The 21,713-nt window shown below is 33.5% G+C and overlaps 1 protein-coding gene across 7 annotated transcripts in view; it reads right to left on the reverse strand.

The window, feature by feature from the left end:
• The window catches only part of ARB2A (ARB2 cotranscriptional regulator A), a 434,723-nt gene that overhangs the window by 178,857 nt on the left and 234,153 nt on the right, over positions 1-21,713 (reverse strand). For 6 of the 7 annotated variants that reach the window (XM_059175475.1, XM_059175479.1, XM_059175473.1 and 3 more), the window contains one exon: positions 18,116-18,235. The exons of the other annotated variant lie outside the window; for it this stretch is intronic. In XM_059175475.1, coding sequence (XP_059031458.1) covers positions 18,116-18,235 — 120 coding nt within the window. The remainder of the gene's footprint in view (positions 1-18,115; positions 18,236-21,713) is intronic. 7 annotated transcript variants of the gene reach the window in all.

The following is a 21,713-nucleotide window of genomic DNA, read 5'->3' on the forward strand; positions in this document are numbered from 1 at the left end:
TTGATCATAGGTTGCTGTGAAATATAGACTCCTCTGACTTCTGAGGTAAAAGAGCTCTCCTCCACTCATGAGATTATTTTACATCTAGCAAGAGCTTGAGATATATACTTACTCATTCAGATATGCAAATTTAACCACCAGAGACAAGTAAATTATGCAAGATGATGTACGTTTCATTTTAGCTGGAAAAAAATGTGCAAACACTATACAATTCCATTTCAGAGAGCTATACTTGCACAAAGTTGAGATGCACTGAACAAAAGTTGCAAGGTAATATCCATGTTTCCACAGATTGGATTCAGTTTTGAAGAGCTGCTTTTAAGTAACTAGAGAGAGGTTTTTCATTTCAATACTTTCTTAAGCCTTTTTCATTGGTATTTTCACAAGTAATTTCCTCAAACTACCAAACTTATATTTAAACTTTAGAAAAAAAATAAACTTTAGAAAAAATTACATCATTACTCTATGAATGTTTTTTTCTTATTTATATGAATATATATATATAAATGATTAACAACTTAACACATTTTAATTTAATTTAAGCTTCAATCACCCCCAAGATTAACTTTTCCAATATATGGCCCTGTTTTCTAACACATGTTATTTAAATTAATAATAACTGTTTACTGACATTTCCACTTGATGAAAAAATTTCATCTAGCTCATGTATATATCTCATTAATGCTGTAGCTTTTAGAGACACCTTTAAAACAACAAATGACATTATCTAACAACCTGACATGGTTATTGCCCTTGTATAATAAACACTGAATTCATTCCAGGTTTAATTTTAAAGTATGAATTCTGGCATTTCTGATGCAAATAAAAGAAACATGATCTCTATATTTTCCTATCGAATTTTACAAAACAACGATTAAAATATAAGGTTTCTGTGTCCTGTGATATACCACGTGAGGCCACAGTGACACCACGGAGTGAAATAATGGGCGCGATGGTTTTCTGTGACATTTATTTTCTATACTTTAACAACTGTCAGAAATACTGACCTGTTTAATGAAGATAAAAGAGCATATATGAAAATGTCCTGATTTGTAGAAAGTGTTACTAAATATGCTTTCTGAAACCATTAAGGAATTGTCGTAGCAGAGTCTAATTACCAACAGCACAATAATCAAATTCAGCCATGACACATTTCTAAATCTTTGCCAAAAGTAAACCTTCTCATAAATTCACATAGGCTCTGATGAAAGAGCGCGCTGGCTGGGAGGAGGATATTGCCCTGCATCTTTATTTATTTATTTATTTATTTATTTATTTATTTATTTTTTTAATTTTTTTTATTTTTTTTAAATTTTTTATTTTTTATAAACATATATTTTTTATAAACATCTTGACAGAAGCCTACGTTCGTCTACGTTCGTCTCACCAGTTCCTCACTAAAGATGTCGTAAATAGGTTGGGGGTAATGGGCATTTTCTTGATAATTAGATGTGCAGGCAAATATGTTCTTTGGCAGACAATATAAATGTCGATTTAAGGACTAGCCAATAAAGAGGGCTAAACTGCAAAACATTCATTGCTCAACTTCTCATAGATTTGGTTGAAGACTTAATTCTTAAACTCAGGTTTCCATTACCACCAAATAACACACTACCACAAAAGTTATGATATAATGAAATAAAGTTTACATAGTTAATACTGATATGCAGCTGCTTAATAATTTCCATATTTGACATACCATTCACATTTACATTACTTACTAATAATGATGAATAGTAATAGGCAAGTCATTCTGGACTACTGTTTCATTGTGAAACTAATAAAACTCCTTATTTTCTTAAACACACAAAGCAATGCATGTCTCACTGAAACTAAGGAATATACACAGCTAGTAAAGATAAGTGGTAACCTAACACAATACCAGTAAGTTTTAGTTTATGCCTAGGTTTAAGAGATCATCTTTAAAGAAAATGGTTTTAAGCTAGAAGCGAGATACACTGTTTTAAAAACAAAAATAGCACGAGATAAATGGCATATACTCTGGCAATTTTCTTTAACGTAGCTTTTTCAATATAATCTAGTCTACACTGCACTCAAACTGCAGAAACATCCAAATTAGTTAAGAAAAAAAGAGTTACTTATCCTTGCAAAAAGGGCCTATACTCAAAGGAACATCTGAATAAAATTGAGACATCTGCAGTAAAGTTTTACCTTCTCCCTAGAATGTTTGAGATGAACTCAGTGTAACACTGTCTTCCAAGAAAAGACAAAGTGATCAATGGAAGAACACATCAGGCTGCCTTGGACAGGCCAATCAATGCAAGAAAGAACCTTGCCCAGGGCCTTATGCAAATAGAAGCACGTCCTGCAACCTAGGGAGGGAACATGCGCAATAGATCAATTGGATCTAAAAAACCTTACAGCTATATCAGCTTCAGACAGTAAATATATACTGATGAATACCTCACACTTCCTGCAGATTCCTAAAGTGGGTTATTTTTAATAGCTGGTTAAAAACTCTTTCTGGGATCTAGAGTGCAGCAAAGAGGAAGAAAACATCATGGGAGAAACACTCAGCATTACCTTCGAGGGTGTGCAAACAAAATTCTGATTTCTTAAAATTTCTGGGCATAGCTGAATTTTGCTGATGTTTCAGAAGCTTAAATTTTCAGTATGTTTGTATTCATGAACTGGAAATGAAAACCTTAAAAAAAAGCAGACACTGTCTCAGGTAGTTCTTGAACAGGGAATAAATGAAAATGTTGTAGAAAAAATAATTCAAGATATAAAATTATAATCATCATTCTCAGTCACCAAAGATTATTCTCTATCGGGGGTTAACCTACTGATAGAGGAGCAGTTTTTCTTTTAAAGTTAAAATCTGTATCTCTAAAAACCACTCTAAAATCTGATTAGAATGCATAATGAGCTCAAGAGCTACTTAGTACACAAAGTTAGTACACAAAGCTCTATCCCTGTTAAAGGGTGTTGAAGGCAAGTCAGATGCTGTATAAGGCTACATCAAAAATGCTCAATTATCGGGTGTTCAAGGAAGTTCTTGTGCAAAATTATTTCCTAAATATCTTCATTTTTCATTTGTTTTTAATCCCACTATTTCCCCTTAGGAATTCACATTTTAAAAAAGCCCTTCATAACCTTAAAGAAGTCAAAATCATATTTTAAAAAAGAATTATAGTGTCAGCAACAATAATAAAGACACTACCAAAAGAATAAAAACCAGTAAATATCTGTTACTACATTATCTTTGAATTTTAAATATGAAAAGAGCTGCAGATGCATTTTCTAAAAGGTGTGTAGCAAATACTTCCAATGTTAAAAATAAAATACGTGATTTTCCTTTAGTTGCTGAAGTATGAACTTTCCTTAGCAAAGTCCTATGTAAAATATGAATTTCTGACATCTAATATAAAGTTCACTATGTAAAGCTGTATATTTAGCTGTTTAAAGGGCACCAGATATCTTAAAACACTCATTTATTTAGCCAATGAAGAGAAATATGAGACTATGCAGGATAAACATAGCTTACTTTTTAGTTTTCACAGCTCCAGTGCTTTCTATATTGGTAAGATTTTACGTTTCCATTTAGTGTTAATAAGATTTTTTTCCTAAGGCATATGTAAATATGTCATTCATTTGTTTTATCCTCTTTACTTAAAGCTTTATGAAAACTTTAGTATTTATATGGAGCAAGCAAGGAGATATAAATCAAAGCACCATAACACCCCTTTTTAGCTTTTCAAGTATTAGATATCAAATGCAGTGCTTTATAATAAATCAGAAAGGCATGAAGTAGCAGGTTAATTATAGGGACTCAGATGTTTCCTTGTTCCAATTTTAATTTTGAATGTAAGAATTTTGAGTCGTCTGGTATTCATAGTGAAATGTAAACTCCAATTTACAGTAAGTAAAATTCAAAGGATGAAGCAACTATGATTTAACTTTTTCTTACAATATTTAAATTGCTACATTTTCTCCACTATGCAGGAAAAAAAGAAAAACAATTTTAGAATACTATCAACTAATATTTGATGGTGTTGACATTATGATAGGCAACGAATAATGAAATTCTATCCTTCCTGATCTAAATCTGCACAATACGTGATTTTTTGCTTTTAAAAGCATATTCTCAGCTTAAAAAGTATGATATTCAGTCTACTAAATAATTTTGTACTTTACAAATGTAAGTATAGAATTTTTTGAATGGAAGGTTCCCTCATTAATTAAAAATATCCTATTTTAAAGATTTATTCATTTTAGAGACAGGACAAGAGTGCAGGTGCATAAGCGAGTCCTGGGGGTGGGGTAGGGGAACAGGGAGAAGGAGAGAGAAACTTAAGCAGATTCTGTGCTAACCATAGAGCCAGACACAAGACTTGATCTTATGACCCTGAGATCATGACCTCAGAGCCCGACATTTAATTGAATTTGCCACCCAGGTACCCCTAAAAAATGCCCAATTTTAAAATAAATTTATCTCACGCAGTTTTTAAAAAAAATCCGTCAGAGGGAAGACTGTTTCTTTGGTAAATTCATTAATTCTCACATTGGCTTTCGATTTTAAATTGGATTTCAATTCTGGATCTAATCCTTCTTGTGCAAACTTGGACAAGTTCCTCAACCTGACTTTCATCTGTACAACAGGGTTAATATACCCACCTAAAAGAGTTAAACTTAAGTTATAAAACACCTTGCTAAAACAATATTAATAACCACATTCAGTAGCATCCTAAACTAGTGCTCTCTTCTGAGGGGCAGTTTGCATAATGGTTATAAGAATGGGCTTTGGAGCCAGAAAACTTAAGTATAAATTCTGGCTCCATCACTTACTGGTTGTGTGATCTTAGTACTTAAAATTTTGGTACCTCAGTGTCCTCATATGTAACTGAGAATAATATTAATACCTATATCATAGGGTTGTTTTAAGGATTGTATGTGTTAATATATACAAAGCATGTCTTAAAACAATGTCTGTTACTTGGTAGCTGCTGTGTTATAAAGCTATTACTTCCAGGTGTAACTTACAGATATGGATACGGCAAAGGAGCAAACACTGATAGCAAGATTTTTCCAGTAAGACTTGAAAGGTCAAGTCTATTTTGCTGGTATTAGAAGACAGCTGTCTATTTCCAAGCATGGAATGAGCTGCAAAGAAGAGCCAACCAGGGGCTTGGCCAAGGAAATTCATCTGCTTTTCAGATCTTCATAAACTGTTTTCAATTTTTCAGCTTACACTGAATTTCCAGAGCGCCACATCAAAACATTCTCAAAATTTAAACATAAATGATTTGAGGACTGCCTGTTATTTTAAATTTTCCACACCTTCTTTCTACTTCATTAGTTTGGGTAATTAAGAATTGATTAAAATTGAAAGTCTGCATGGAACGCACAGAAAGAATAAGCAGTAAATAGGACAGAGAATAAAAACTAAATCATCATATACTTCAACAGAGAAATGTAGACTGGAATCCTAAAATATACGGAAAAACCAGGAGGTTGTTTTAGAGATAAGAGTCACCATCATCAGTATATTACACCATTTATACGGGCATAGGTACTTGATGAGAGAATAAACACACTAAAACCCAGGGTAACAAAATGAGAGGTCTGCCTTCAAAGGGAGAAAAGATACACTTAAATGCTTCTCATCTGTAAAATGGGGATAACAGTATGAAGCTCACAGAGATTTATAAGGATTAAGTGAGATAAAATTTATTTATATAAAGTATATGGTAAGGACAGTGGTGCACACTAAGTATCATTACAAGTATTAGTGAAGCTCATGATGAACATTAAGATGCTGTTGTTACTTTCTGATGTGTAAGACACTCACAAATGCCAGTTCTATTTAAAATGTCCATTTAAAAAGACACTGCTATGAATTGCTTAGAACTGTTCTTGACCCAATCATGTCTTGGGTTCCCATGGCTGGCTGACACATTATATAGATTCCATTATAATAGCAATGACAGGGCTCCAGGAGAGTGAGAAAGGGATCTAATACAGCCATCAGATTTGAAGGCATCTGTTTTACTTGAAAATCTCTTCTAAGATCTTAGAGGAAATGCAAGTGTTACCAGATGTGAAGGTTTATAATATACTAAAGATAGTTAATATATGACTACACATTTAATATATGGATATACTGTAAACAAAAATATGTCTAATATTTAGATATTCTAAAAATGCAAAACTGAAAATTTAAGGCTCAGTGTGTAAAAATGATATGATAAAAAGTATTATTACATTATTAATGACATGGGAAATAGGAATGTTTTCTGAGGTAAACTGAGCAGTAATACAACAAAGGCAATGTATAGGGGCTAGTGATCTCATATCATTTTATGACTATTGTTCATAGGGCACCACTTTATTGAGAAAGTCAAGATTTCTTTGTTGTTAGCCGACAGGATACTAGAATTTTTTGAAAATCAACATTTATAATTATACAGCATCCCTTGATGTCTTATACCTGGAAAGAAGTTAAGTTGGGAATTTACTGTAAGAGAAAGCTGAGGTGCTTTATCTTTCTGACCAGTGCCTCTCTTTCAGAAAGATAAATGCTGAGTTTTTCTTTTAATACTGATGTCTGATAACTGTAGTACAGAAATTTGGAGATAAGATGTTAGAAGGTAGATGTCAGATATTAGATGTTAAGAATATTAGGCATAAACTAGATACATTAGAAATTGGAACTTTTTAATCATTTGACTCAATTATAAAATTGTCATTGAAATATTAAATAGAAAATTTTGTTGTATTCTCATACTCTTTAATAAACTTCTTTATGGGAAAAATTCAAATAAGGTTTTGAAAACTAAAGAAATCTGAATACACTAATACATATTTAAATAGGCAATTTTTTTTCCCCCTAGAGTATATAAGATTTAACTTGCTCAGTTTAATCAGAGAAAACATAACTAGTTTTGGGGTTAGGTTTAGGTCTGGCTACTTCCCTTGAGTAGAGATTTCAATATCTTCTTAGCTGTTTTTCTTCATTCACTGACCAATTTCCATTAAGGCCCTTCTAAGTGTCCAAAATTTGGGGGTCTCAGACAATACCTCCTACACACTCAAGCATACTGATTCTAAATGTCCCTGTTTCACATCTTAAATAATGAACTTTGTTCTCTTGTCCACCCTGCTTTGCACTATCTTGTGGCTCAATATGAATGCCCACACCTTACTTTTCTTCATCTGACTCAAGGAAGCACCATCTGAGATCTACTTCTGATAACTTATCTCTATATAAATATAGGATCAAAACCTATTTATTGAGTATATACTTATTATAGGCCCAGCCAGGCTAGCAGCACAATAGGAACCACAGAAATAGGAATCACAGAAAATAATGAATTTGTTATTTATTCTCTGCCAATTAAGAAAAGGACTCTGAGATGACTTAAAGCAAAATATACTTATGAATTAAGACACTCAATACATGACCAAGGATGAGAATAATTAATGAAATAAAAAACTAATCATAACTCTGGGTTTATAGGAGATGAGGGTAAAACATCATTACTGAGTTTTTATTTTCTGATAAAAAGATCCTATCAATTTATTAACAGAAACAATCCTTCCCAATACTTAACCAAGCCAAATTTATGTTGTGGATTTTCATTTTGGGGCAGTAACCATCTTGGCTACAACCCCACTTCACAAGCATCTTGCTATCTATCACTCTGTTTAAATGTGCTTCCTATTTAGTATGTCATCACCTTCTTGCAGCCAGGTATCATGTGCTTTAAGCTGTTTTCCCAGTATTTCTCCCCGAGTGGGATGTTCAAATGAAAAAAAAAAAAAAATGAATTAGTATCTTTAAAAGTTTTCTAAACCATTTATTGTTTGGAGGGCAAAATATTCAAACCCAAGAAATAATTTCTATAAAGTCAAACTTATGAGATCCAGGTGCCTTTACTGTGATCTAAATTTATTCACTGAAAAGGTACTGAAAACCAATAACAAAAAATATCAGAAGAGAGAAAACTGACATAAGTATAGGGGTTAAAAGTCTCCAACTCTAAAAGTTAAGAACACAGCAGCTTAGAAGAATATCACTTTGTTTCTCTGGGCACAAAAGGTTTTACAGCCATAGTGTGATCATTTCAGAGCCATGAGAACAGGAAAAAATGATAGCTCTTCCGACCTCATCCCCTTTATTGCCATAGAAACCTGGTAACCAGTACACCAAGGATAAGCCTTGAGTAACTAAATAACCTTAAATGCAGTATTCTACTATATCCCATTCTGACCTAAGCCACATAAATTGGACTTCAGCCTTGATTCATCATTTTATAATCCTTTTGATGTTTTTGCCTACTGCTATAACCTCTTTCTTTCTCAGGAAAGGATTCCATTTCTAAACTCCTAGCCAGTGCTTGAAGCCTTAAATCTTGTTTTGTTTATCCCTTTCCCAGTGTTGGATCCTGTTCTTTTTTTCCCTTTCCCTGTAATGCAGTGATGCAGGGTATGGTGGGGGGAGAAGAGGTATTCTTAGAACCAGTGACTACATTTTATTTACTCATTTATCACCCAATGCCTTGATTTTCTGTTCCCTGAAACCAGATTATACCTCTTAATTTAAGCCTAAATTCACCATGCTCTACTGAGGCTTTCCTAGTAATGGTTCACCTGCTATTCCCTCCAAAGTCAATCTCTCCAGCTAAATTAGCTCTTCCTGAACCCATTCTAAACTCTAAGTAATGAGACCTCTGCCCACATCTGGATTCTACCTTTGTTCTCTCAAGCTGTATCCCAACATGGACCTAGTATGCTTTGAGTCTGAGTCCACCTGGCTTCGCTTATTTAATAAGGATTGAAGTCTAACTTCTAAAACAGAAGTTAAATGATTTTGCTTATAAAATTTTTGTCCTCTAAGAGCCCTTTTCAACTTGTGGTGTCAAATCAGAGGTGTCACGGTAGTTGGGAATCCTATTTGGGGAAATGCTGATATTGAGTGATTATCATAATGTTGTAAGTATAGTAAAAATAGCCTCTTTATTAACTGAAATGTGTTTTTTTCTCCAATTCCCATAATAAAAAGGTCTAAAATAGTCAATCATGCTCTTATACTTACAGTAAAATGCAAAATCTCTCATTAAGGTATTTTATAAAACCAATGAAAAGGAAGTATTTCTTGTAGAAAGATTTGTATCTAACAAATTAATATTTCAATTTCTCTGGGTTCTCCTTAACATATTATTGTGCTAATTTACCACTGGTTTCCACGAAGTCTGTTGAGTCAACAGATAGAGTGCCCAATTTTGCAGCTGCACAGTCGTAGGGCAATAAGACCTGGATGCAGCCCATTTATGTGGATACTGAAAAAGCCTTTTCCAAAGGTAATTCTAATGGAGTAATATGGTCTTTTTTCTACAAGAAGATTCTTATTAAAGATTAGTGAAATTTTTCTCCATGTCAGACTTTTGAGCAACCTGATCTTGGTGTGAATGAGGGATATAAGCATTAAGAAGCACACAAGGTCCAAAAAAAAAAAAAAAAAAAAAAAAAAGAAGCACACAAGGTCCTTAGTGGAAATGATCTAACAAGAATGAAAACAATCACAAGTAACATCATACTTAATGGTGCTTGTGGTGAAACAATGAATGCTTTCCCCTTAAGACCAGGAACAAAAGGATGTTTACTGTAGCTACTGTAGCTATTCATCATTATACTGGACAGATCAGTTGGGGAAGGAGGGAAAGGAGAGAGAAGAAAAGCAAAGCATCTTGATCAGAAAAGAAGTAAAATTAGTTTTATTCAAGATCACATGATCTTGAACATAGAAAATTCTAAGAAATTAATACATGCACACAAATCAGAACATGAATGAGTGCAGCAAACTTATAGAATATATGTCCAACACATAAAAATTGTATTTTTACACTAACAGTGAACAATCTGAAAATGAAATTAAGAAATAATTTCACTTACTTTAGCATAAAAAGAGTAAAATACTGAGCAATAAATTTAACAAAAGAAGTGTAAGCCTTGTACATGGAAAACAATAAAACATTTCTGAAAAAAGATCTAAATAAATGGAAAGAAAGTCTATGTCCATGGAATGGAAGACATTATTAATATGGCCATACTCTCCAAATTGATCTTAAAATTCATATGGAAATGCAAGAGACCTAGAATAGCCAAAACTATCTTCAAAAAGAACAAAAAAGTTGGAGAGTGCACACTTCCCAAGTTTAATACTTACTACACAAAGCTACAATAATCAAGATGGTATGGTACTCGTTTAAGGAGAGACACATACGTCATTGAAATAAAACTGATAATCCAGAAGCAACCCCTTATGTATTTATGGTCAAAGATGAGAAGAAAAGCCAAAGGGGGAAAGAATAGTCTTTTCAGCAAATAGTGCTGAGACAACTGAGTATCCCCACTTAAAGAATTATGTTGAGCCACACTTCACACAAGGTACAAAAACTAACTCAAGTAACAAAAATACAAACTAGACGAATTTAACTTCATCAAAATAATAAAGTTCTGTACTTCAAAGGATATCATCAAGAAAGTGCAAAGCTACCCCACAGAATGGGAGAAAATATTTGCAAATCATGTACCTGATAAGGGATTTGTATCAGAATATACAGAGATTTCTTAGAACTCAACAATATAATGACAACACAAAAAAACAGACAAAAATTTTAGAAGATATTTTTCCAAAGAAAATACATAAATGGCCAATAAGCACATGAAAAGGTGTTCAAAATCATTTGTCACTGGAGAAATGCAAATAAAAACCATAATGAGATGCCAGTTCACCCCCACTGGAATAGCAGAAATAAAAAAGACAAACAACAACAACAACAACAGTGTCTCCAGTAGAGACACTGGAACTCTTCTACATTGCTGGTAGTATTGTAAATATGGGGAGTGATGGCTAATAGGTATTGAGTTTCTTTTGTGATGATGAAAATATTCTAAAATTAGATGGTGGTGATGGTTGTACAACTCTGTGAACTTACTAAAAACCACTGAATTGGACAGTTTAAAAGATGAATTCTATGGCATGTGAATTAGATCTCAAGAAAGCTTAAAAAAATCTTATTTATATCTCAATAAGAGAAAAAAATCTAAAAAATCTTATTTATATCTCAATTATATCTCAATAATTAACCTCAAAAAATTTTTTAAAGTAAATAAAGGAAATAAGCAAAGGTAAGCTAATTATTAAAGAAAGAGTATATTAGGGCACCTGGGTGGCTCAGTGGGTTAAGCTGCTGCCTTCGGCTTAGGTCATGATCTCAGGGTCCTGGGATCGAGTTCCGCATCGGGCTCCCTGCTCAGCGGGGAGCCTGCTTCCCTCTTTCTCTCTCTGCCTGCCTCTCTGTCTACTGTGATCTCTCTCTGTCACATAAATAAATAAAATCTTTTACAAAAAAAAAAGAAAGAGTATATTAAACTCATAATTGGGGATGAAATGTAAAGTTTCCTAGACTATTTGCATACATTGCTATATAAAATTATGAGGATATAGTTATAATTTACTTTAATAATTTTCTTCTTTGACTGAGAAGACTATACTTTGAAAAGGGATTCAGAGAGAAGCAATCTTCAGTCAGCAGAAGGGATGATGACACTGGTAGAAAGACAACTATGAGAGACTAACACCAGGAACAGAAAGGGTAGGTATTACTGTCTGATGTGAAAGAATTGATTAGGCAGAATTCCCAAATTAGTCAATATTCCACGGAAGGCACAAAGAATTATTAAGTTTAATTAGTAAAAAGGTTACTGTTAGTGCTCAAACTCTCTATACAGATCAATTGACCTTGCAGATATTTAAGCCTCCTCATGTTATTGGAGTATATATTGCTTCCAAACTTGGGGAGGGGTGGTAGAACAAGAGTCCAGATAACTTGGGCAAGATAAGATTCAGAGATAAAAAGACAAAAACAAAACTAATTAGTAAAACAAAACTTGTTTTCCTTTGTGAAACATAAAAATACTACAGAAAAATGGGGAGTTAAGTGAGAATACTTTGTGAAAAATCTAGTAAGGAGGGAAATTCTTTCACTTGGAAGGGGGAAATGGCAATGGCAAAAATGAAAATGAGCACCTCCTGTGGACATCTGGACTCATATTTAACTGATTAAATTCCTCAAAACCAGGAATTTTCTAATTTAATCTTCAAACTTTGTTGTGAGGTGGGTACTTTTAGATGAGGACACAAATCATCATAATTTTTAGGTATCAGAACTAGGATTCAAACCCAGGTCATCTTCTGAGTTTTGTGTTCTTCTACTACACTGGGCTTGGAGGGCAGGAATGGATGATAGTTGAGATGGGGCAACAGAAGTAAGGAAATCAGACTAGAATTCAAAGCTTCCACTAGGAAAAATATAGTTGGAAAGAAATGATCACATTATACAGAGGGTCTTACAGTTACAGAGAGGAGACAAAATTCAGCAGACAACTGGAGCCAATGTGATTCAGGAATAGCCTGGTAAAAGGGGTTTTTAAATAATATTATCTACGGTGTGCTATATAGTGTGAAATAAAGAGTAAAGAGAGTCAGTAGGAAACGGGTAGAAGAGTACAATGATATAGTTGTAAAATGATTAAATTAACAGTGGGCAGAGAGAAGAGAGGACATGATCAATATTTCAGAGGAAAATGACAAAGTGTTGGGTGGTTAGATATGGGACAAAAGGAATACAGTTAACATAAAAATGAAGAAATGGAGTCATTCCTTCAAACAGTGGTCCTCTTAATGCTTATTAAAAATCATTTGAGGGGTGCCTGGGTGGCTCAGTGGTTTAAGCCTCTGCCTTCGGCTCGGGTCGTGATCTCAGGGTCCTGGGATCAAGCCCCACATCGGGCTCTCTGCTCAGCGGGGAGCCTGCTTCCCCCCCTCTCTCTGCCTGCCTTCTGCCTACTTGTGATCTCTGTCTATCAAATAAATAAATAAATAAAAATCTTTAAAAAAAATCATTTGAGTAAAAGTTAAAAAAAATCAAACTCCAATACACAGGTAACTCCTGTGAAGTTTACTAACAAATCTCATCTGTATGTATAACTCTCTCCTTTTCTTTTTTAAAACCCTGACTTGATATCTCATTTATTCATTTATTATTAACCACGCAGTATGTGCAAACACTTCCCCCAAATACCTATGTATCAGCATAATCATTGTTTATTATTATTTATCTGCTGTGCTTGGATTCCTTTTATATATTTCTTGATATTGTATGTATGGGGAAGAATATACCATACCCTTTTTCTTCTCATTCAGCTTTCTGGATTCAATGTCACTAAGCCATGTAGAATCTCCTCCTTAACAACTAGAATGCGTGCTTACTCTCACTGCTTCTATGTGGGTAAAGCCCTTCACTGGATCTCACTCGGATTCTTGCAACTAACTCCTAAAACTAGTATTACCAACAATCAATCAAAAGATAGTTATCTATACTACTTGCAAGGCATGAAATAAAAGTGAATACGGGTGATAAAAATAACCTCTGATTCTTCTCTTTAGGAGCATACAAAATAGTTACATAAATTAAATCATCTTCCTATAAAATAACTCAAAAATTAAGAGAGCATTCCACACAAGTTGTATCCATCCCATACATTAGCATGCTGTTTGTATCATGTAGGCAACCAAATCAGAAATTCAAGTTCCATTTTAAATGGCAACTTATTTTTGTTCTACTACCAACATTTTAAAGTAGGTCTGTAAGAAGTCTTTTTGGCCTGAATTATTCTGGTACTACGATGGCTCAATTTTTCTTTGCTTTATCCCTTACTTATTTTACCTCTCCACAATTCTTGATTCCCAGTAGCTTTTCTCACTGATCACATTAGTAGCAATATCTAATTTACTTCGTTCTTTGTAGACAAAATGTAACTGACGCTTCTTTAAGGTTATAGTTAGCTGATGTCCCTGAAGGTAAACCCAAATACTTTTAGTCGCATTCTATTTTCTCTTCAGCGTAAATACAAATCATGCTTCAGGCGTTTTTTTTCTTTCTTTCTTTCTTTTTTTTTTTTTTAAAGACTGACCCAGAGTAGACTGAGCTTAAGTGTCCTCACACAGTTATGTCCAAAAACTAGTCCTCTATCAGCTGCTGAAGGTCAGCTTAGGTTGCCTGAAGGCTAGGGAGCCCAGCATGGAACAATGGCAGGGAAATAGCGTTCCCTTCATTCCTTAATTCACATGCAAGTGAGGTGCCAATCAAGTGCTGACAAGCATGGAAAAACCAAAATCAAAAGTGGGTAGAGATACACTTTCAAAAGGAGCAGTTTTCACACATTTTAAGTGATGTTTTTAGTGGTGGTTGTGAACATATCACTAATAATATGGAAAAGGAAATAAAAGCCAGAAGAAAAATGATAATTTTATATCAGCTAAGATGATTCAATAAACTAATGAAATACATTTACTGAAATTGTTTAATGTGTTTTATAAAAAAAAAGCATCAATACTCTCACTTTGGCTAAAGAAAGAAATTTGAATGCAAATTGATTTACTGAACACTGCAAACATGGAAGGTAAGGTGAGCTGAGATTGGAAATGGGCACTGACAAGTGAAAGCTAACTTCTTTCCAAATATAAGAAAATTTTAAGGTTGCTTGATTTTGTCAAACTATCAGCTAGAAAGACAAGAACAAGGCACTTTGAAATGACCAACAATGTAAGCAATGGAATCACTTCATTAAAGTGGCTAGTGAAAGACATGATGAAAACCTTAAAAATGTATTGTTTTTAATGACAGTTAATTTTTAAAAATGAGCTTAAATTTGACAACTGATATAATGCAAAAGTAAGCTTCATTATTTGTAGACGATTTTCTGAATGAATTTGGTAAATGTGTTTTAGTTATGACTATTTATTCTTTCATATATGAGAATTTCTAAAAACAGAAATTTAAGACTTTGTAAATGAAGTTTTAATAACTGTAAGTTTTTATATTGAATATATTTCAATATGCAGAAAGGATAACATTGGACAGATACATTACTTTTTAAAATTCATTATCAATTCATAAAAATAAATAGTTCTTTCCGTCTTCCCTATTGTCTTTAATGACTGAATGCTGAAACTGCTACTAGAGCTGTCTTAACAGCTATTTTTACAAGGATCACAGAAAGTTTAGAGCATTAAAAATTTGGGTTGTTACCATATGGTGATTATAAATGCAGTGAAAAGGATATTATTAATATCACTTTTCTCATTATTTTAGTAAACTGTATACTGTTTTTATGAGCTTAGGTCCAAGATTTACTACCATAAAATGAGCATTGGTTTTGAAAATAAACCTCTTATTACAAATACATTTTTCAGGAGAAACTCAACAATTTAAAATAGGATATAATCATAAATGTTCTCAGGTTTCAAAAACAACAATTAGAAAAATATGAAAGTCCCACAAATATTTTGTGCTCTAAATGTAAAAGTAATTTATTTTTAGATATCTATTAGCAGCACATTTAATATTAAACAATTATACAGAATTTTAATTTAATTGAATTGCAATATACATTTTATAATATGAGAATATGAGAGTGGTAGAAAAACAAACTCCATGCATTCAAACATGATACTACAAACTAAGACTGCCCCAAAAAGAAGGGGGATGGAAAGAGATAGCGACAAAGAGAGATAGCGAGATTTCAAGAGGGAGTACGTAGAGAGCTTTTAAGCAGGAATAAAATTTTATGATAATTCAAAAACAGTCAAACTTGACTGAAAGGATTTAATGCCTGATGGTACAATGTACTATTGTGACAAAATTCTAAAAGATAATTTAAGATGTCCACAATTCACTTTCTTGTAAAGTTAACATTAAAATTTTGAATCCATGTAAAACAATTTTAAGCATTATACTCATGTTAAAAAATCCTGAGAGAATAAATATTTGCCAACATTTTAAACACTGTTACTTTTCCCCAAAGAATATCAGGGAGAATAGGAAAGAATAGTATTCAACTTTCAGGAGAAAGCAAAGGTTTAAAACCATTTCAATGATTTTGTTGTTTCTTTAACTGTGCTATCTTTTAAAAATCCTTTTGAAATTAAATAGAAACATAATGGCCTTAAACATATTATTAATCAAGCTTTGTCAAAAATTTATGTAAAACTCCTTAGTGGTTTTAGTTATTGTTATTTGCTTAGCGGAATCTGTATTAGGTCAGGAACCACTTTTTCTTCATTTGCCACCATGTGTACGCCCCTAATAACATACCCCCATTAAAGTTACTTCACAAAAAGTAGCAAGTATTATGAAGTTGAGATAATCGCCATTAATATTTTCAAACCTAAACAAGGTACATTACATTAAATAGACTTCTCAGTCCTGGTGTTGCCTGACAGATATGTGATGTGCCAGTGGTTATATTATATTCCTCCTCCCATGCATGCACCTCCTGCAGAGACAGCAGACTACAGAAGCTGACCCTTACTGAGACCATCTTGTCTCTCTGACAAAGCTCCTTTTTAACTTCTTACTTACTGGTTACTTCCTGTGATGGAGAAAAACTTTAGCTCAGCTTGTGATAATTTCACAGGCCCTGAGGACCCTGACCCTAATAGCCTCAAGGTCAGAAGTCAAGTCTTGTTCTGAAACATCTGTGTGCTTTATATTAAAGTGGAACAAAAGTAGAGAAATATCCACCAGTGTGTGACAAGAAGGACAGGCAAAATAGGACTGACATACTGGTCATCTGTTACTCTGTCATCTTAAGTTCATTTAAAAAACTATCCAATATTCACTTAAATTCCAAATCTGAGGCACAAAAGGCATTTATGAACTGTCTTAGAGTAAAAAAAAAGGGGGGGGTGGGGGAATTTATGTTTTATAGTAATCTGGAATATGGGTAGTCCTGCAGGCTTTCAGACACATTTTAAGTTACTCTAAAAAGCCAATGAAATTTCAAGTTTTAAGTAATTTATGGCTTACAAAGAAAATGTAAGGTACATATATATGTTATGTGTGTGTGTGTGTATAGATCTATATTTGTAGGGGTTAAAAGAACTGAAAGACAACATTCACAACTAGTATGTTAAAGAGCTATCTTAAAATATCTATTATATATTAAAATAAATAAATGCAGCAGAATTAAAAGTACTTGAGACTAATTTCTAAAAAAGTGAAATCCATTTAATAGAAGATTTACTTATTTATCGATCTTAAGAGTACATAAGCATTTGTGAAGTTAGGTCAGCTAAGATATTCTCAGGTGTCATGACCAGTTTTATATCTAAATCATGTGGGTGAGCAAGAAGGTATGGGGAGATTGAAAAGGCCATGAAAATATATTTAATTTCCACAGCAAAGAGAAATGCACACCAAAGTTTTCAAACAGAAGTTAGACAACAACATTGGTCCTGTTTTTAATGTCCATGTTATTTGGATTTAAAATTGCCAAATGCACTTTTATCAAATTTGTCACTTTATTATAGCACTGTTACTTCCCTGTAACAAAAGGTTTATGGACATGGAGGCATAAATTTTTCATCAGTGCATTTTTTGTATTGATTATATCCCATTAGCCACTCATACTGGCAAAAGGTGTGGCACCTATAACATTGCATATGATACAGACAAAATTGTTAAATCTTTATAATTTTTTCTATAATGTACACAACCTTCACTCCAAGAATCAGGTTACTTTGAAATGCAAAGATTTTTACGCCAAACAATGAACTCCACTTAGCAGATTAATGGAAACCTTCTAACGGTTTAAATACAAATTATATGAACTCTGATCAAGTATCAAGTACTGACTTGTGGAGATAAAAGTTAAACAAAAGAGTCTCCAATATTCAAAAGGTTTCTTGAAATTTTAAACAGTTTACAAATAACACATGCTTCAATAGTTGTACATATAACACAGGAAACGTAAGTATCATCAAATCTATGAAAATGCTCTACACTATAGAAATTAAGAAGTAATATGCGAATAAGGAATAGGCAAAAAGCTTTCTGGTTAGCACTGAAAAGCTCTGTCACAATAAAAGAAATAAATACACTCTTCTAAATATTACTGTTTACTCACAATATTTTGTTTTTACCTTTCTTAAAGTAAATTAAGTAATGATATCAATTAAAAGTGAGTGGGGAGGACAAGCCTGTAAAGAGTTTGGGAATTAAAACAGAGTTACATGTGCACTCACCAGTTCAACGAAAGCAAGTCCTCCATAGCTGTGAGCAACAAAAAACACATTCTCAGCTGCAGACTGAGCTATGAAATGGTCCCACACATAGACTGCATGTTCTTCAGGAGAACCATTTTCCTAGAGAGAAAACAGCTATCATGTATTATGCACTGTGTCTAATTATTATCATAGTAATCAAAAATTAAATTATATGCTTGCTTACATAGCCTAAAAATAAGATGGCTATAGATCATTGAAAATAATATCAATATAAAAGAACTACTACTGAAAATTCAAATAAGAGAATAAATTAAAATATTCAAGTATTAGTAAATAACTGCTAAGCTTAATTGCTACCATGATCTTCAGAAACAAAATATTCAAAATAAACATATTTCGAGGGGAAATTACATTCTGGTATATCTAAGATATTAAAATATATATGTATATACTTGGGAATTGCAAAGCAGTAAGTTACAGTGGTCTTATGATAGAAGGTTTAACACTAAAAAATTCAGCTACATTTCTACATGTGTATCTGAAAATACTTCTATTATAAGAAATATACATCTAAATTATTTGATTTATAAAATTTTAAGTATCTTTATAAGCTAAAAGTAAGCAGAAAATTACTAACAAATATTTTAAGTATCTCTGTAAGCTGAATATAAGCAGAAAATGACTAACAAATATTCTCTATTTAAATTATTTCAAAATAGACATTTTTGTAAAAGTATTTTCCATACACATTTTATTTGTAGAACTGGGAAAAATCTAAACATATAAACCTGGGGGCTTCCATATTTCCCCTAGCTTGCTAAACCCTAATAAATGTATGCCTCTTGCTTTAATTCTAACAATTCTATAATAATTTCTTTTTTGTTATATTTATTTCATTAGTTGATACATGTTGTGGTTAAAGCTAAAACCTGGATAATGTGTGTGTGGGGGGGAAGCCCCAAAGAACAAACTGATAAGATCATGAAAACATTTTGTATGAATATATCTTTGAAGCTTTAACACCAAAGACTAACTCCCTAAAAATGTTATGGTATTAGACAACGAAGACAAGTTATTCACATTTTCCATCTTCGAAATTGTATAATATCCTATTAAGGTCCAAAACATGACTTCCCTTGCCACCTAGAAGCTATTGTTCCCTCATGTCTAGTTCTATCCCAAATTTTTCTTCAATGCTCCAAACCCATATATCCAAGCGCTTGATAGTCATTTACTTGTTGATGTCCCACAGATATTTCAACCTCAACCAGTTCAACACTGCACTAGAAATTTCCTCTACAAACCTAAGTCACCACCTTTGCTCCCCACTTCCAGGCAATATCTGGGCATTTTTATTGTTCTCTTACTCCAATTCTACATATAATCAATCATTAAAATCTCACTGATTTTGTCCCCAGCTGTATCCTAAATCCGACCACTTCTCTCTGTTCTCATTCCCTCTGGCTTAGCTCAAACCATTATCATTTCACAAGTGAAGGACTACAATGGTTCCCAGCCCATTTTTACTGCCTTTAGGATTGCCTATGTAAATGTTCTAATTCTGTAGCAGGAATGAACTTCTAAAATGCAAATATGAACATGCTGCCAAGTTACTCACTTCTTATTAGATGCTTCAAAGAGGAATCATTGCCCTCAAGATCGAGTTCAAACTTAATATGACATTTAAGACCTTTCATAATCTGGCTTTTACCTTTGACTGCATCTCTTACCACTGCTCTGCAATATAAGGTGATCCAAAAGGCACCCTTTTCCCCCAGCAGGAGATCACAGAGAACACTCTCTGTGTTCTAACTGCAGGGAACAACTTCCAGTAACCTAATTGTGCAAAACTTTCTTTTCTCTGTGCTATTTCCTTTGTTTAGAAAGTGAGTCCTGTGCTCTGCCCTCACTTCACCCTGCATAATTTCTACTTCTTTTTCAAACTCAAACAAGACATCAACTTTTATCAAAAGTCTTTCCTATCACCCTCAAGACTGGGTAATGTCCTACAATGTCTTGTGCATGCTCCCATTATAATGAATAATTTGTATTGTAATTGCTTGTTAGATTATCAAAGTCTTGAGGCCAAGAGCTCTGCCTTGTTCACTAAATCATTAAATTAGTATAATAAATAAATGATGAAAATACAACATTTATCTTCAGGATGACAGTTAAAGTATATAAAATAAATAAAAGAAGGATAATTGGGGGCGCCTGGGTGGCTCAGTTGGTTAAGCCGCTGCCTTCGGCTCAGGTCATGATCCCAGCGTCCTGGGATCGAGTCCCACATCGGGCTCCTTGCTCGGCAGGGAGCCTGCTTCTCCCTCTGCCTCTGCCTGCCTCTCTGTCTGCCTGTGCTCGCTCTCTCTCTCTCTCTCTGATGAATAAATAAAATCTTTAAAAAAAAAAAAAAAAAAAAAAGAAGGATAATTGGAAAGAAATCCATGTAGGGTATTTTTGGCTTTAATAATTTAGCTTCCATTAGTTTAAAAAGTAGGAAATGGTTATCATAAAAATCAGCATAGTGGTTAACTTTAAGGACGAGAGACAGAGTTGTGAACAGGAAAAAGACTTCTACTGGCTGGCAATGTTGCATTTCTTGACCGGAGTAGCAGTTACACAGATGTATTCCTTAAAGTTACAGTCAAACCGACTAATACAAACTTAGCACTTTTCTGTACATGTATGTAGAGAGACCACAGAATTTACTATACAAACTTTTAAGAGTGAAGAAAGATACTATTAGTTATTGTATGAGAAGAACAAGTCTAAACTGGGATTACCCAGAGAAAATGCACACATCTGGTCACCCTAATTGTATCTTACAAAGAAAGAAATGTAAACACAAAACAGGAAGCAGATAACAAAAGTTCCACCTGCTGACAGTAGGCAGAACTAACTAGCTTACATAACTTACATAACTTAATGTCTTACATTAACTTAATGTATCTAAACATCTTTCTTTATATGGAGAGAATAAAAACATGAAGGAGATTACTCTGTTCCCATTAGACTTTGTGCTAGTAATAAAGATGTAAGGATGATGAAAAGTAAGCCATGATTCTGGCCTTTAATGTGTTTGTAATATTATAAGAATGTTAACACTTAAAGTTATAAGGCAGACTGTCTCGTCATCCAGTCCAATGGACCTATAATAAATCCATACTATCTGCCCTCAGTGAGGTCCTCCCTGCTTTCCTTTCAAGGAAGAAACAATTCTTCCTTGACACCATTGAGACCCAATCTGTCCCATCCTTTCTATTCCCAGATCACTTTGGGTCCTCCTACAAGATGTCTAACTACTCTCATTTCTAGTAGATTTTTCCCTTTACTGTGTTGCCAGATCTATCTTTTGGAAGCCTGGCCCCGATCAACCACACTCCAGCCCTAAAAGCCATTTACTGAACTGGTCCCCAATGTGTACAAAATAACTGGAACTCTTAGCCAACATCCCCTCTAAATCTACCTTTCAAGCCTTCCTTCTCACTATTTCCAGGAAGCTTATTCATACTCCAGGAAGATCTGGGTTACACATTAATATAGATGGTTACCAACTTACAATGGTTTGACTTAATGATTTTTTTTTGACTTTACAATGGTACGATAAAATATGTAT

Source organism: Mustela lutreola, chromosome 5, assembly GCF_030435805.1.
Source record: "Mustela lutreola isolate mMusLut2 chromosome 5, mMusLut2.pri, whole genome shotgun sequence".
Lineage (NCBI taxonomy): Eukaryota > Metazoa > Chordata > Mammalia > Carnivora > Mustelidae > Mustela > Mustela lutreola.